This window comes from Chinchilla lanigera, unplaced genomic scaffold (assembly GCF_000276665.1).
Source record: "Chinchilla lanigera isolate Chin_1 unplaced genomic scaffold, ChiLan1.0 scaffold00084, whole genome shotgun sequence".
Lineage (NCBI taxonomy): Eukaryota > Metazoa > Chordata > Mammalia > Rodentia > Chinchillidae > Chinchilla > Chinchilla lanigera.
In genome coordinates, this window is record NW_004955485.1 from 6,839,220 (window position 1) to 6,856,630 (window position 17,411).

The 17,411-nt window shown below is 53.8% G+C and overlaps 1 protein-coding gene across 1 annotated transcript in view; it reads left to right on the forward strand.

Moving 5' to 3' along the window:
• The window catches only part of Sh3pxd2a (SH3 and PX domains 2A), a gene marked incomplete at its 5' end in the record, with an annotated part of 196,155 nt that overhangs the window by 27,363 nt on the left and 151,381 nt on the right, over nt 1-17,411 (forward strand). Inside the window, 1 exon segment of the mRNA XM_005403799.2 lies at nt 17,283-17,363. Coding sequence (XP_005403856.1) covers nt 17,283-17,363 — 81 coding nt within the window.

Genomic DNA, 17,411 nt, shown 5'->3' on the forward strand with positions numbered 1-17,411 from the left:
CGAGGCTGGGCCTGTCCCCTTCCGTCTTCCTTCAGCTCAGCCATCTCTTCTGGCTCTTCCCGCCTCTCACTCCCGGGAGCTCCTCAAACCCCCTGGCTTTCTGAAAGCCAGTGAGCGTGAGGTTTGGAACTAGGCTCAGCGGGATTGGAATCCAGCTCTATGCTCTGGCCTTGACCTTGGGTAAGTCACGTACCCTTCTGGAACCTCAGCATCTTCTGTTGCGTGGAGCTGCTGCTTGACAGCCTCTGCAGGGTTTGTGCATAGATTCCGTGAGCTCAATTATGTGGTCTGTCCCTTCCTCAGGTGCCACAAAACTGTGGTACCCTGTGACTCGGCCAGCCAGGGCAGTGCTCCCAACACTGTAAGCGTTGTGGTTAGAGCCAGACCCGACAGTGTGGGCTATGGATGGAACCTCTGTGCAGTGTCAGGAATGTCACTTCCTCAGACAAGGCCAGCGTTGCCTTTGAGAGTATGTTTGCAAGAGGGATCATTGCTTCTCTACCGTACTCTCCTTACCCTGCCCTAGGCGAATGTCCCTGTCGGCAAACCTAGACCGGCTGACTTTGGGGATGAGGCAAGGTATTTATTCTGAGAATTTCCAGAACAACTTGGTGGGTGCTGCCAGAACATCTCTGAACATATAACCTGACGTGCTGTTGTGAGTTCATTCCCCCAGATAAATTCCTGGCAGGGGAATTGGTGAGTCAGAGGCTTTACATTTCTCATTTTGATGTGTGTTGGCAAATGGCCTCCTGAAAAGAACCCACTGCCTCCCACAGAATATGGGACAGAGCTGTTTCTTCTGAGCGTTATCAGTGCCGGGTCTTTCTGAACTTGAAGGTCTTTGCCTTTCAGACAGAACAGAAACAATACCTTGTAGTTCTGATACGGCTTTTTTCAGGAACACCTGAGGTTGGGTATCTTTTCATGTATGGATCGGCCATTTGTTTTAGGTAAATGCCTATTTACATTCTTGGCCCATTTTAATTTTACGGGGTGGTTGGGCTCATTACCTTGGATAAAGAGGATTGCTCCCTGGGGAGAGGGAATCTTCTCCAAGGGCGGTCGGTGGGTTTTGCATCTGTTTCCTTCTGGGCTGTGAGTTGGAGGCCTTCGCCCTTACCGGGAAGGGGCTGGGCTGGCTTCTCCTTGTCCACAGGCAAGAGGGAGCCCCTCCTGCTTCCTGCACCCACCCCGGTGCTACGAGGGCATCAGGGCCGGCTCGGGCCATCCGGCAGCCACATGGGGCTCCCTGCTGGACTTTCTGCTTCTTGGACAGGGAGGTGAGGGCCAGAGCAGGATCCCGGGGCAAAGCTTTTGTGTGTGTGAGAGTGCTGGAGTTTCCTGGGCTGCTTGGACAGCTCTGAGTTGTTTATGCATAGTGCAAGCACCCAGATGACAACAACTTGCTGAAAGTGCTTCTGTGCACTGCGGGCGGAGCAGCAGCCCACGCTCTGTTACCCAAGAGAAATGATTATAAAAATAAGCCAAAAAATACGCTGGGCTTGATGGCACACGCCTGTAATCCCAGCGCTTGGAAGCTGAAGCAGGAGGATCTAGCTCAGCCTGGACAGTTTAGCGACTTAGTGAGATGCTGTCTCAAATAAAATAAATAAATGAATAAATAAATAGGAGCTGAGAATGTAACTTAGTGCAAAAAATCCTGGGTTCATTCAGTCCCCAGTACTGCCAAAAAAAAAAAAAAAAAAAAAAAAAAAGTCAAATAAGAAAGGTGAAATAAGTAATAAAATATTTCTATTTGATTTTTTTGTTTGTTTTATTTTGCGTCGAGTCAGGCTCACACTATGTAGTGTAGGCTGGCCTTAAACTCACAGCAGTCCTCCTGCCTCATCCTTCTGAGTGCTGCGATTACTGGCATGTGCCACTGTACCCACTTGTAAACAATAAAATAATATTGGCAGATCTCTTCCTTACCTGTATTTGGAGCCCACTGATGGACATTGGGAAGGTGGAGACTAAGTCTGCCTTGGTACTGCCTTTGGTGTGAGAATTCCCAGGAAATCCAGGAAATAAAAATAGGATCTACCACACACTGAGGGGCCAGGAGTACGCTAAACACCCGGCCTGCATTGTCCCGTTTAATCCTCACTCAAACCACCCAGGGCATGGCTTCTTCTTACTCTCCTTTTACAGGTGTGGAGCTGGGGACTCAAAAAATTAGGTGATTGTCCAAGATCCTAGACCAGCAGTGGCAAGTCTATGGCCCGCGTGCCACAGCGGGCTACTTGTAATCACTGAAAGCTTTAGAAGTTCGCCATCACTGTCCTATACAAACTAGAGGCACGGCTGGGATTTAGTGTGAGAATCTGGCACCACACTTGGGGCTTCCCTCTTTGCCGTCCGGCTCTGACCCCTGTAAAAGCTGGAGGGAGATTCCGCTTACTGACATTCTGGCTCCGTGCCTCAGCGCCCAGCTACCCGCACGGCCGGCTTCCAGGCGGCCAGGGTTGGGTGGGGTGGGCTCTGTCCGGGCTCCAGTGTGTGGGCTCGGCGGGCTGGAATCTATAGCTCACACGCTTTTGTCTGCATGGGCCTGGGTGTGAGCAGGCGTGTGGGGAGGGGGCCTGTTCCCTGGGGGTGGGCTCTGGCCAAGTGCAACAGGCTGAGGTCAGAGGGAGGGGGCCCCCTGCCCCTCTGGAATGCTCGGATGACGTGACTTTGGAGGGGTGCTGGCGGGAGGTGGGCTGGCCGTGTCCCCTCTCACCTCGGAGCCTCGGCCTGATGAGGAATCAGGGATGGGGAGTAGGGCAGGAAGCCCAACCAGATGCAAGGCCTGGCAGGCTTCCCCTGCCCCATGCAGGGCTCTGCTGCAGCCAGCTTGGCAGGCTTCTCTCCTCCTCCCCCAGGGGACCCAGCAACAGATGATGTCCTGGGGTTGGCCGTGGCAGCGAGGAAAGTTGTGTTCCACCCCCCGCCCCCAGCAGAAAGGGCAGGGAGAAGGGGCGGGGCTCCGAAGACGTGACCTGGCGTTCCCTTCCCGTGTTTCCAGTGCTCTGTATTTCCAGCCAAGTGTGAGAGGGCCAAGTCTCACCGCTGAGTGGTGCCTGGAGAGAAGTGACTTGGGGCACTGTGCCCTCCTTCTCCAGAGCTGGGAACCCCCCACATGGAATGTTGCAAGTCCGAGTCAAAGTGAGCGGGTGAAACACCTGTGCGAGCCGCGGCCTGGGGTTCCTTGACCCCATTCCAACTCTGAGATCTGTCCCAGCCCTGTGAGTGCATCCCAGCCGTCCCAGAAGCCTCTGGGGTGGGACTGTTCATTCTCCAAACCTCCTACTCTAGCTTCCACCTCCACTTCTCTGCACACTCCACATGTTTTGCCGCCTAAACTTTTTCATCACCCAGCCTGACCTCACCAGCATGCCAGGGGCTCTCCTCCTCCGCCAGGCTCCCTCCTCTCCCTTCCCTCCTCTGGTCTCCAGCCCCCCGCCACCTGCCCTTCCTCTCCACGCAGTGCCATGCTTTCCACCCCCACATCCTTTCGCTGGCTGGGGCCTCTGCTGCTTTATGGTTCTCTCTTTCCTCTCTCCCAGCCCTCATCGTCCGCCTAGGCCTCAGCATAGCTCCTGCCACTCGCAAGCTTGGCCTCCCGGCCCCAGCCCCCAGCTGCCCCGGGCACCCTCCCCAGCCTGTTCCACGCACTCCTTCCCCAGCCCTGCCACCAGAACCCGTCCTCTGGGCTGTGTCTCCTGCCACGGGCGTCATCTCTCCCCTGCAGCCCTCCGTCCTGCCCCACATCCCCTCCTTCAGGAAAACCTTCTGTGATGCTCTGAATAGAATTTGTCCCTTCCGAGCTCTTGTTGAAACTTGACTGCCATTGTGATTGCCACCTGCTAAAGAGACTGGAGCCTTCAGCAGGTGACTGGGCCCTTAAGAGGCGTTCACATGTTCACAGTGGGGCCCTAACTCGGATGTCTCACTGCCCGCCCGTGGTACATGCATGACTGTCCCATCAGGCAGCGCGGTACAGTTCCGCCAGGTGGCGTAGACCAGTCACGCGTGTGCCCCGGGGCCTCACACCGGCGGGACTGTGTAATGCCTGTCCCGTGGGAGCAGGTCGGTTCGGAGAGAGCAGGCGGCTGTAAAGCGACGCTGCCTCTTGTACCCTTCCTCGTGGGCACCTTGACCTTTTGCTTCTCTTGCATGTTCTGATGCCTCCTGAAAGCCCCCGCCTCCCCAGAAGCTGCCCCCAGGGGCCCGGACTTCTTAGCCCCCAGAGTGAGACCCAAGGGAAACTTCTCTTCCCTACTAATTTCCCAGTTTCTTCTGTTCTGTCACAGCCACAGAAAACAGACTAAGACTCCTTTCGTTTACAGGTTCCGAAGTTTCCCTTCCCAGCTCGGAACCTCACCTTGGGGTTCTGGTGTGTGCCCAGCCCTGGACCTGCCTCACGCACAGCTCGTTGTGCTGCTTTTTCTCCCGGCCCGTGACTCCTGGGGCTAGAGCTGTGCCGTGTTTTATTTGCCTTCGTGTTGCAGTGTCAACACAGAGCTAGGCACATGGTAAGTTCTCAGGACCTTTAAATTAAGTTTATTGGTACATTTTCGATATACATAATGATCACATTCGTCATAGGGAGTCTGTACCAGACGTGATACGCCTTGATTCCTCTTTTTTCCTCATTCCCTTCCCCTCCCTTCAACCCCTCTTCTTGAGTGGACTGGACTGAGTTTTATCAGGTAGGCGACATGGCTTTCATGAGAATCGACCACGCTCCCGACGTTACTAGATCCTTTAGGGAGCACAAGGGAGGTCAGGACAGAATACTTCTTTCAGGGACCTCGGAACTCAGCGGAGGGCGGTTCTGGGCGTGGAGCAGGGCTGGCTGTGCACACCGCTGACCATGGTGGCCTCGTGCTGAGTGGTTTGGTGGTTCCAGGTCCCATGTGGTTTTTAGAAAAAGAGAAGGCGGTAGGCAGAGCGGGGCCCTGTGCAGCCTGGACTGGAGCGGGGAAGGAAGGCTGGGCCGAGTTCCAGGCTGGGGCTTCCAAGAGCGGTGGGAACATGTTCCGAGAAGGTGAGCGGGTTTCGCCCCGCGCGGGGTATTCCAGCATCGGAGCGGGGCTGAGGGATTTTAAGTGCCGCTTTCCTGTCCTGGGAGCCAAACAGGAGCTGATGGCGTTCCCAGTTTTGCTGCCTGATTGGGAAATTTTTACGGCACTCCGGGGTGTTCTGGGGCCAGCGGACTCTCCAGGCAGAGCGCGGGCTGTTTCAGCCGTCAGCTCTTCCCGTCTCAGCGATAGGGACCCGGGTTCTGTGTTACCGGACCAGGGAAACCAGGCGGTGTCTCTTAAAGTCAGGGTTCCTCCTTCATTGCTGCTGTGGACTAAGGGGTGGTCAGTGACGTGGGGATTGCAGAGTCCAGCGCTGATTTCCTCCCGTCCTGACGGGTGGGGTGGCGTGGGGGCCTTTCCTGCTGACACGGCTTGCTGGCCACCAGATGAGGAACACAGGGGGTGTCCGTGCGGCTGCTGAGGGGTCTTGGTTGGACTTTGGAGGAATTAGTCTGAGAGAGATGTTGTCAAGAACCCCTTAATCAAGAGTGACATCTTTTCTCTTCTCATTTTTTAATAACAGCTTTTTGTTTGTTTGTTTGTTGAGACAGGGTCTCCCTATGTAGTTCAGACCGGCCTTGAACTCACTGTGTAGCCCGGGCTGCCTTTAAACTTCCAGCGATCCTCCTTGATCCTCCTGACTCAGTCACGAGTCCTGAGATTATAGGCGTGCATCACCACACCCGACCAAGAACAGCTCTTTTGAGATATCATTTATATACTGTATAGTTCATGCTTTTAAAGTATGCAATTCAGTGGCTTTTAGTCTATCACAAGCTGTGCGGCCACCACCAGTCAATTTTAGAAAATCTTCATCTTCTGGGAAAGAAACCCCAGTAGCAGTTACTTCCTATTTCCTGCAGCCCTACCCCCAGCCCTCGGCAACCACTGCCTACCTTCCATCTCTATGAACTCCCTGCTCTGGATGCTTCACATACAAACACCTCCAACTGTTGATGGTTTCAACTTCCAGTACTTTGACCATACAATGGTATGAAGGCATGTCTAGCTATCTCCTATCTATCTATCTATCTATCTATCTATCTATCATCTATCTTTCTCACAATTCCAAAAAGTTATCTATACATTCTAGATATGACTTCTTTATCATATACATGATTGACAAATATTTTCTCCCATTTTATAAATTGTCATTTCACTTTCTTACTGATGTCCTTTGAAGCACAAAAGTTTTTTTTTGTTTTGTGTGTTTTTGTTTGTTTGTTTTTGTCTCCCAGACAGGGTTTCCCTATGTAGCGAGATTGACCTTGATGCTTAGTGATCTCCCTGCCTCATCCTCCTGGGACTTACAGGCATGTGATATCACATCTGGCCTTGGCAGCACAAGAGTTTTCAATTTTGATGAAAGTAAGAAATAAATAGATAAATCCCAGTTTATGTATTTTTCCGTGATTGCCATGTCCTTCCTTAGAACTCAGGGCTAATCCAAGGTCATGAGGACTTGTGCCTGTCAAGACTTGTATGTTTTTATTCTCGCATCGAGGTCTCTGACTGATTTGAAGTTAGTACTAGTATGTGATGTGTGGTGTTGTTCCCCTCTGACTTTGGGTTGGATCCAACTGAGGTCCCACCCACCAGTGAACGGGGCTTTGCCTTCTGCAAAAGTGATGGGACGGGGGTCTTCCAGCAGCATCACGAACGGATACCACTCGTCCACAGCCCCTTCCTTCTCATCCAGCTCTGATGGTTGGCAGGTTCTTCCTGACAGTGGGAGAAGCCCCTCCCCTCACTCTGCCCGGCCTCCCTTTTACCTGCCTGGGTGTGAGCTTCCCACTGCGATAGGCCTTTAGGTATTTGGCCCCACCTTCTGTGGGCTGAGCACCTCCGTGTCTTGCAGCTGTTGCTCCTGGGCCAGGCAGGGCCAGACTCTGACCCCTCTGAGTCACCGATGCGGGGAGGGACGTGGGGTGGGCACAGGCTGCCCAGGAAGGCGCAGGCACAGCCACAGCTCACAGCTCAGGAACCGGCTTCTTGTTTGCTTTTCCTCCTTCCCGCTGATGGACTCCCAACCTGGAGGCAGGGCCTGGCGGGGAGAAGCTGGACGCAAACTCCCTACCAGACTTCTTGAGGGCAGAGCTGACTCTTTTGTTTGTTTGTTTGGTTTGGTTTGGTTTGGTCTTTCGAATAAAACAGGGCCTTTCTATGTAGTCCAGGCTGGCATTGAACTCTGGCTGATCCTCCTGCCTCAGTCTCCCAACTGCTGAGATTACGGGCCGAGCTGACTCTTGATAGAACAGACTCCCCTATAGCAGTGCTTTCCATTTGTAGAGGTGTTTTGCTTTTTGTTTTCATTGGTCCTTGAGGTGTTGGTCCAGTTCAGTGAGTCTCAGCTCTCCCCAGTGTAGACGCACCTAGGAGCTCTTAATACTCCGTAAGTCCCCAACCCTGTCCTACTTCCAGGGCTCTGACTCCAGTGGGATGGGCAGCACCTGGGCAGGAGTGGCTTTCAAAGCACGCCAGGTAACCCGAGTAACTCTGTGCAGCTAGGGTTGCCGGTCTTGGCTTCAGGAGCTCGGCGTTGAGCCCCACGGGAAGGAGCGAGGGCTGGAGGTCAGCACGGTACCCCAGGCTCTCAGGAGCCACAGGACTGGCTGAGGGGACACAGTTGTTTTCTAAGGTGGAAGTGTCTTAAGTTGCGAAAGCCATATTCAAACGAAATGAAACATTATAGAAGTGTATGAAGTAGAAAGCAAAACCGTTCTCTTCCTCCTCTTGTATTCTTCCCCCAAATAACTGCCATTACCGGTTTGTTGAATTTTTTTCTTTTTAACGTGTGTGTACCTGAACTATGCAGCCCCTCCCCTTCCACACCCCATGTGTTGCACAGACACTGCTGTGTAATCTGTTTTTTTTGTTCTTATCTCAGTATACTGTGGGCATTTTTCCATAACAATAAGAGAGGCCCACCTTATCTTTAACAAATATGTGAACTATAGTTCATATAACTATTTTTATTTTTGGTACCAGAAATCAAACTCAGGAGCTCAAGCTTGCCAGGCAGGTTCTGCGCCGCTGAGCTGAGCTACATCCCCGGCCCCAATATAACTTTAAATCAATGAACATTCAATGGTCCTTGTTTGTTGCTGCAATGAACATCTTTGTCTATGTACACACATACGCGCACATGCATATACTTTACACACTCCTGTAAATAATTTCTTAGAGGTCCCAATAGCTCAGTCAAAGAGAATGCAAGTTTGGGCCTAGAGAGTACCAGAACGCTCTCCAGAAACCTTGTTCCGGTGTGGTCTGGCTGCAGTTTCCTAATGGCAGCCTTTGTGCCTGGGTCCAAAGCCCAGCTTTGCTGAGCGCAGCAGAAAGGAAGGTGTGAGCATGTCAGCTGGCGGAGCGGGAGCGGTGAGGCCACTTCCCCTGCAGGCCGTGTGTGGAGCGGCTACTGGCCTCTGGCCCTCGCTGGCCGCTGTGTTGCACGGAAGAGGAAACCAGGCTGTGTCTGTTGACCTTTGCCTTGGTCTCCAGGGTGTGATGTCAGAGTGGGGCACGCTCACAGGATGTGTGTGTGGAGGGCACCGGGCCAGGGTCAGGTGATTTGGGAGCGTGTGGAACGAGGACCCCCTTCCCCGCTCTTTCCTGGATCCACTGGCTTGTCTCTCGGAAGCCCAGGAGCGCAGTGCTGTTGACGATTCAGGAGAGGATATATTTGTTTAAAGTTTCAGGATGATAGCTCCCGGATGACAGTGTGTATCTAGAGTCCCCCACCGTTTCCTTCGGAAGTGGGGCCTTGTCCCTCCAGCTTGGGCACACTGCCACCCTCTCTGGGCCCTTGGGTACTACCCAGAAGAGCCACTGCCCACTGCTGGCCTCTCCACTGGAGCACCTGCTGGTTCAAGGTGACCTCTGATAAGCTGGCCTGGGTCCAGAGGATGGTGCAGGGCTGGAGGAAGGAAGCACAAAGGTCAGCCACGAACTCTCAGGTGCTCGGAGTGGCCTAGGGGGCCACTGGGAAACTCGGGAAATGCAGAGTGGATTCCTTTCCAGGCCCAGTGCTAATCGGTGCCCTCAGAACCTTCCAGGGGAGCAAAATAAACATCTCAGCGTGCAGAAGGCTGTGCTGGGCACATTGAAGCAGCAGAAAGAAGTACAGAAGTCATGTTTATTGAGAATCTGTGGTGTCCCGGCACTGGGCTTGCACTTTCCTGTATTTCATTAATTTCCCAAGTGAAGCAAGGATTAGTGCCTCCACGATGTGTATGCAGAGTGGAGGCCTAGAGAGAGGAGTCGCTTTTCAGGACCTAACCTGTGGTGGAGCAGAGCTTTACCCCAACACAGGCATCCCTTCTGCCTGGCCCGGGGCAACTCCAGTAGATTGAAAGTCACCTCCACGAGAACTGGCAGAGCAGCAGATGGAACCACCAGCTGAGATCCTTGTGGCAGAGATTCTGTCTTGTTCCCGGCAGTCTGGTGTCATTAAGGAGGACAAAGTAGTCCAGCCATGGAGTGCCTGGCTGCGTGTGAATCTGAGCTCCGTGGCTTACTATGGATATGACCTTGAATAGGCGAGGTTACCTGGGTAAGTCTCAGTCTCTGTGGAGCTGGAAATGGTACCGCTTTCCTCCTAGAATATTGAAAACAGTAAATGAACAGTCTGAACGAAGCACTTAGCGATGCCTGGAACTCAGCAAGCGGCGGCGTGGGGACGGGGCCACTGTTGTCATTCTTGGTGAATCCGGTTGTGCATTTGCGAGCAGCATTTGGAGAGTGAACCCTTCGGGCTGTTTCCCCCCAGTTCTGGGGCCTCGTAGGCTGGAGCTTTGACAGCTGATCCTTCCTCTGAGGTCCGAGGTTGAGTTTGTGAATCCTGGGAGCTCCCAACTTACACACTCATTTCCCCTCCAGGAAGTATGGGAAAAAGGAAAAGGAAGAAAAGCTCCAACCCCAAGGGAGCCAGCCCCGTCCATCCTTCCAGCGGACACTCCCGGGGACAGTCATTGTTTTCCTGGCCCTGGGCAGCAGAGTTATTTTTTGCTCTGCTGCTTTCCCAGGCCGGGCTTATTATTAGTAGTCATTCCATCACTGCTGTGTGTATGCGTGTACGTGTGTGCATGTGCGAGCATGCATGTGCGCGTGCGTGCGTGTGCGTTCCTGTGTACTAATGTCTCACCCCCCACTCCCCTTCTCTTTCTGTTCGTCGTGTCACTGTGCAAGTCTTACGGCAAACGGAACGAGGTCAGTCCCCTCCCTCCTCCTCCTGTCCAGACAGCTAAAGTTTCCTTGTGCTCAGCGCTGCGCTGCGCACCCCGTGTTTAATGTGATGTTCCATTATAAACCACACGTTGCATCTAAGGAAACTGTGGCTCAGAGAAGCTCAGACACTTGCTCAAGGCCATCGGAGCCATCATCTGGTCCCTTCTGAGGCTCACTTTTTGGCCCCCACTGCCCCATCCCCCTACTCGATTGGTCAGTGTGCGTCTTGCATCCCTGCTGAGCTGTACGAGCCTGGGGGTCTCTGCCTCGTTTTCTCTTTAGCTTGCACAACACCAGGTTCCAGAGAAGCACTCACTCGGGTATTTGCTGGTTGCTTCGTTTCTTCACTTACTTGGGGAACATTAAGTGGATCAAGTGCCCTTGGGCGCATGAGGATGCTGGGATTTGCCTTCAGGGAGCCTCCACTCTTTCGGGAAGACACGGTTAACTCGCTGAAGCCTCACAACAGCCCCAAAGCGAGGAACTGGCTCTCAACCCTCCTTGTGCGGAATCGTGGGTGGAGACACCAGAAATAGAGGCTTCCTATGGAGCCTCTTGCCTACCCCGCAGCCTCAGGCTTAATAAACAGCCAAGGCCCGTGCTTCCTGCACACAAAGGGCAGGCGTTGAGTGTGGCAGTGCCTACTGTGTGCTCTCCAGTGACGTTCCACACAGTGTGGCAGCCTGCAGAGTGTGCACTCCTCTGTAGATCGTCCCTTGTAAAGGCCATTTTCCTCCCCAGAAGTGCGTTCAGCTGACCTCATCTGTGGTGGCGCTCCTGTGTTTGGAGGCATGGTTCTGGGCAGGGCCTTCTCCCTGCACCACTCCACCCCCCTGGGGACCACTTCTGCCGCACCCCCAGACTGCCCCGGAGCTCAAGGCCAGTGAGAGCCTGGGATGCGGGGAGGGGAGCTGAGGGCCAGGCAGGGCCTGCCCCTGGTCACTAACGCTGCAGCCAGCTGTGAGTGTGTGTGCTGGAGTGTGGGTTGCCCCGGTTCCAGCTTCTAAGTACAGGCTGTTCCCCAGATCTGCAATACTACCTCCCTCCCTATCCCCGAGAGCAAGTCACCACCTGGAGGAGGAGCTGCAATTTTAATGGGACCTCGTCCTGAGGGTGCTCAGTGTTCTCACACTGAGCTCAAAAACTTTAGGCAACTGGCCACAGGCTGTTAATTTTGCTGGCAATGTTTTGGTTCCCAGTGCCCTTGCGCCCAGTCTGATGCATTTGTATTCTACCCCGGGGCCACTGGGATTCACCTGTGGGGCCAGAGCCGTGTCCAGGGTGGCCCCTCTTTGCTGCTGCAAACTCCGCAGACTTTCTTTCCTTGTCAGCCGTTATTTCAGTGTGCCCAGCGGACTGGCGGGCCCGGGAGATGGGGAAGACAGATGGACACAGCAGGTGTCGGCGCTGGTCATTCTGAACCAACAGTGAACACAGACAGATGGATCATCAGCTAATTATGAAATGCAGACCACGAGCAGCCAAGGGTGGGCACAGGCCTGGGAGCCTAAGGGGCCGTTAGGTGTCGGAACTCCAGAGGCTCTCCCTGGTATAGCCAGGTGATGTCAAGAGGCATCCGAGGGCCTCCGCAGGGAGGAGACAGGACCCTGATCTGCTATTAGGTGTGGCCACCTGCGCTGGGAGCAGAAGCCCTAGGGTCCTTTATCCCCATGGGGTGGTCTGAATTCAGAGACCAACCTGGCTAGATTTGGACTTATTGCCTCCCTCTCTCCCTAGCCCCCGTGATAAAGACTAGGTACATGGGACCCTGCGCACGGAAGGGTAGAGCTTATTGGCGCCTTGGATGGGCTGGCGTTGATTTCTTGGGGGAAGAATTTGGCATGATGAGCTTCAGAAGGGAGCCAGGGCAGTGATCTTGTCTGCAAGTGTAAACTCCCTTTCACGGGCTGCTGGATTGCATTCATTCTAACTTCTGGGGCCATAGCCTTCAGTCATTAAGCCGACGTATTAGGTATCCCTTCATCCACAGACCCCAGAGATTTGGGGGAGATCCCGGGACCTCAGGGATCCTAGTAAGCAGAGACGGCCCCCACGGGAACAAGGTGCCCTTCCCCCGCATGGATGCAGCCCCAAGGTGGGATGCAGAGTTTGGGGATGGGAGTGTAGGCTGGGCCTGGCCATCTGTCCCAGCCCACGGTGGTATCAGCAGGTGAAGGAAATTGGTCTGGTTTCCATCTGGCCAGGGGCCAGGCTCACCTGACAGGGGTCCAGGGAAAATAAGTCCGTGGAGCCACAGTGCCCTAGAGATGGACAACGCCCTCCACAGCTCCTGAGTCCTTGCTTCCCCCTGTCAGCAGTAGGAGCTGCAGGTATCGACTGACTGGTGCTTGCTGGTTAAACACAGGCAGCTCCTAGGCCTTCTGGGGATGGGCAGGCCACCTGTCTGCAGTTGTCTGTCAGTCACATCCTAGGTGGAACTGGCCTGGGTTTCATTCTCAGTGCTCTGGAGGGGAGCTGTGAGTCTGGCTTGCACCAGGGCCATTTTCTTGGTGAAAGGAGCATCGTTAATGGAGGACAGAAGTGCTCACTGGGAAGGTGACACGGCTGGGCCTCGTGCTCCGAGTGGCAGCCCAGTGTGGCCTCAGCATAGGCAGCTGTTTGGGCCAAGGTGCTGCCCTGAGCAAGAGCAGAGGGGATTTTCCCCCATCCCCCAGGCGGTGAGCTGGCGGGGCAACATGGCAGTCTGGTCTCCCCCATCTGGGCTGACTTGGGGGAGCCGGACACAGTGGCTGGTCTCCAGTGAGGCTTTGTAGCCGCCTACCATCTGCCTGAAATGACACGAGGCAAGGCAATCGAATCCCTGCATTTTTAAAATCCAGAAGGAAGGGAAACTCCACCCGGGAAACATAACGCAAGTAACATGTTCGGAAGCAGGATGTTTAATTGTCAAACTTTTCTTGAGACCCAGCTGCCGGGTAATGTTATCTCGGTGGCTCCTGAGACCAGAGGGGAGTTTATCTGGGCCCCCGACGCAGGCTCGGTAAACAGAGCTGGCTTACTTGTGTGACCTCTGCCCTGTGCCCCTTCCTGACACCTGCTCTTTCTCTGCAGTTTATCTCTTAAGTTTCCAGCGCCACTAGGGCCAGCTCAGGGAGACTTGAGAATCTCTGGGGTTGGGTGGGGGGCTAAGAATGGGCTAGGCTGGAATGTTGTGTATCATTGCACATCTGGAGTGATAATCTAGGATTTTCCAGGTTTGGATGAGAGCAGACAAGCTTCCTGCCAAGATGAGGGAATGGGGTCTGGAGACTGTCCTCGTATCTCTGGCTTATCTCCAGGGAGCGCCCTGAGCATTTCCTCAACCCTGGTTTTTGACCGTCCAGAGAGGAGGCTGGGCCTGTAGCACAACCCAGACCTTCGGGAGAACCCAGGAAGAGTGGGGTCTCATTCCCACCGCGCCCCTGACTCATGCTCATGCTATGCAGGGCATAAGTAGGAAGTAAGGTGCAAGGCTTAGCAGGAGGGACCCTTTGCAAAACTGGGAAGGGAGACCTGTTGGGGGAAACCATGGCTGTGTCCTGACCAAGTGGCTGTGCCCTGAAAGGGTCATGCGGAGAGCTCTCTGTCACCCCTGTCCTCTGGCAAGTTCTCTTGCGCATGTGCCATTGGTGTGGGTTCAGGCCAAGGGTAAAACAAAGATGATTCCCTGTGGACTCGGAACTATTTCAAAGAGTAAAGAGCAAAGAACTTTTCCAAGAGGGGCATGTTCTAGTCATACGCAGGACAGTCCGGGGCTGGGAATCAGGAGGTCTGGGTTCCTGCCCAGCTCTGCCACTAGTGGGGGTGATCACACTTCAGTAACAACAGCGCGTGCGTCGGGCCTGGCAGTCCTAAAGGTGGGGGCTGCGGTACAGCGGAGGAAACCAAGGTCTGAGAGGCAGGGCTGAGCTCTCACAGCCAGTAAGAAGGGTGCCTCTGTGACTGGCTCCAGAATTTGTTCCTTCTCATCTGGCCATCCCTTCCCTGGCCCCAAGTCGGGTCCTGGGCCCCAGGCTCCTCCTCTGCCAAGGAGGAAGCCTGTTACCTTGTGTGAGGCTTGGATGCAGTCTCCCGCAGCCCCCGCCCCCATCCCCCCTGAATCCTCCCAGCTACCAGGACCTGTGAGCCTGCGATTAATTCTCCGTGGGAGGCGAAGGGAAGCCCCTAATTACTCCAGCGGATGTATCGCGAGTGTTAAGCCCCAGTTAAGCCTGCCTCTGGGCTCTGCTCCTGCTGCAGAAATCAGGAGCACTCTCTCTTGGACGGGCCAGGCCACTTGGGACCCTCCTTGCTTTCAGGAGGCAGCACCTGGCAAGTGCCCAGGAAGGGTCGTGCAGAGAGCTCTCTGTCACCCCGTCCTCTGGCCAGTTCTCCAGAGCATGTGCTGTTGGCGTGGGTAGAGGGTTAAACAGAGATGATTCCCTCTCTGGGGGAAGCGGGGAAGGGAAGAGTTGGAGCTAGAGGTCGGAAGGGAGATGGGGTGGCTTCCGACCCTGTGAAGGGGTCCTCTGTGCTGGCTGGTTGTGTAGCATGCCTGACGAAGGGCTGCTGTCTAGACCCCCGGTTCTGCCTCTTCCTAGTCGGGGGCCCTCTGAGTTGCCTTTACTCCACTCTATTTCTCCAGGCCACTCCCTGAGCAGGGGCTGTCTAGACTTTTCAGGCCACCTGGAGCTTTGTTTTAAATTTAAAAGATGTTTGTTGAGCCCTGGCCAAGTGGTTCAATTTAAATATCCAGTCTTACATTTCATACAGGGAGACAGTCCCGTGGCTATCTGAAATTTAATTACCACCGTGATCACATCAAAAGGCCTTTAAGAGATAACAAAGTCACGAGGGCTCCGAGTGGACTCCTGAGTGGACTGACGCTGCTGGGATGGGAGTGGGCGCTTAATGAAGGGTTGAGCTTGGCCCACGTCCTCTCTGTCTCTTACACCCACTCACCCTCAAACTTACGCCAGGGGATGACCCTTGCCAGCTGCTGGCACCATGCTCTTAGAATTCCCACACTTCCAGGACCGCATAAACTTCTGTTGTTCATAATTTACCTAGCAGAAAACAGACCAAGATTCTTAGTGGAGTCAAGAATAGGAGTACACGCAGCTAGACTTGGTTCAAATCTTTTGCCCTGTTCCTATTAACTGAGTGCTGAGGTAAGTTCCTTTGCTTCTCTAAGCCTGACCTTCCTCTACCACAGGGTGTGGCAGTGGTAGCTCCTTAATTGGGCTGAAGATTAAATGATCTAATGCACACAAGTATTTACACTGTGCTGGCATCAGGTAGCACTTAGCTGCGTAAACATTAGCTAATATTTAGCTATCAGAATGGCTTTACAATTCATTGTAGGAGATGCACATTTCCATATGATGTCAAGCAAAACATATCCCTGTCTGTTGATTATAATAAGTCAGTAGTTAATTTTGAGCTTGTGTGGGTAGGGATGGCCTTTCACTTAATGTTCTTCCTTATCAGGATTTCGTATCATAAATGCCCCATCTCTGGATGGCAGAATCCGTCCTAGTTGCATTTCAGAGCAAACGACCCCCAGGGCTTGAGGCTGACTCTGCCTGAGCTTGGGCAGGGAAGAGGGAGGGAGGGGAGGAGGGAGGGGAGGAGGGAGGGGAGTCAGGGCCAGGGCAGCAAGCGTGAAGCTCAGCGCTCCTGTGCAGGCCCTGCTCCTGCTCCAGGCCTCTAGGAGCTCAGCCAGTGTGGTGCTGGGGATCTAAGTGTCACTGCTCTTCAGCCATGTGCTTCCTTCTCTCTGTGGCTCAGACCCTGGCTTCTCTGGCTGTGTTGTTCTCCTCCCTGGTAGAGTCACCCAGATCTCTGGGATCAGAATCACTAGGCAGAAGCTCCTTTGCACACTGCCCGAGTAATTTAGATGGGCATCCAGGCATGGGAGCCAGTGCTGGGGACCTGCAGCCTGCCTCTCTCCTGAGCCTCGCCTGTGGCCCATCCATACTGTCCGCTGACACGTGCGGGACCCTGGGCTCGAGGGTCGTACAGCAGAATAGCCCTGCGGCTATGGCAGGAGCCCGTCTCTCCAGCTCTGGCCTCTCCCAGGAGGGATGCACACAGAGGCCACAGCAGGCCAGATGGTGAGGGCAGGGCGCTTTCTCTCCTTCCCAGTGGGCTGCTGGGCCAGGCAGCCCTCCCGAGTGGCCTGAGGCAGTAGCTCTGCAGCACCTGCAGCAGGCTAGGGAACTGAAATGACAGTCTGGCCCCGAAACACCTTCATTGAGAGGGACCTAAAGACAGAAGCTTTCATATCGGCAGGTCTGCTTCCCATCCCAGAGGTCTAGTTTGCTTGTTCAACATAGCAAAATGCTTCTGACCATCTGCTATGTGCCAGGCACTGAGCGCAGAACTAGAGACACAAAGACCAATCACACATCTCTGAAATGCTTTTGGCTCCTGAAGCGCTGATCAGAGTGAGGCCTGAGGGTGCACTGCTGCAGAATAATCTGGGCTTCCTAAAAATGTAGATGTCCAAACTCCCACCCCACCCAGGACCCAGATCTGCCTTTGCAGAATGTCACAGGGTAGGGCCTGGGCACCTATAATTTTGGAAGACCCCTGGTGGCATCACATTCACTATAAAGTTTGAGAACCTGTGAAAATTAACTACCTAAAAAGAAAAACAAAAGCAGAGAACTATAATGATTCCAGCTTTATGTTCTTTGTATCAAATATATCATAAAAAGAAGGAAATTAAAATCATTTGCTTTAATCCTACCATCCTAAGGTAATCACCCTCAGCATTTTATCGAATGCTCCTGAGTGTGTGTGTGTGTGTGTGTGTGTGCGTGTGTGTGTAGACATATTGTAGAATCCATGGTACCCAACTCTGCAGTAGGCCTGGGAATAGATGAGACGAGGAAAAGAACGCCTCAGCTGCCATGCTCCCGCAGTCATGTGAAGTGATGCCTGGCACAGTCTGCAGCCCAGCTCGGTCACCTGCTCACCTGCTCTTACCTTTTCCCACAGGTCTACATTATCAACGTGACCTGGTCCGACTCCACCTCCCAGACCATCTACCGGAGGTACAGCAAGTTCTTTGATCTGCAGGTGAGTTGGCTGGATCTCAGGTGGTGGCCTGAATCTCTCTGGGGTGCT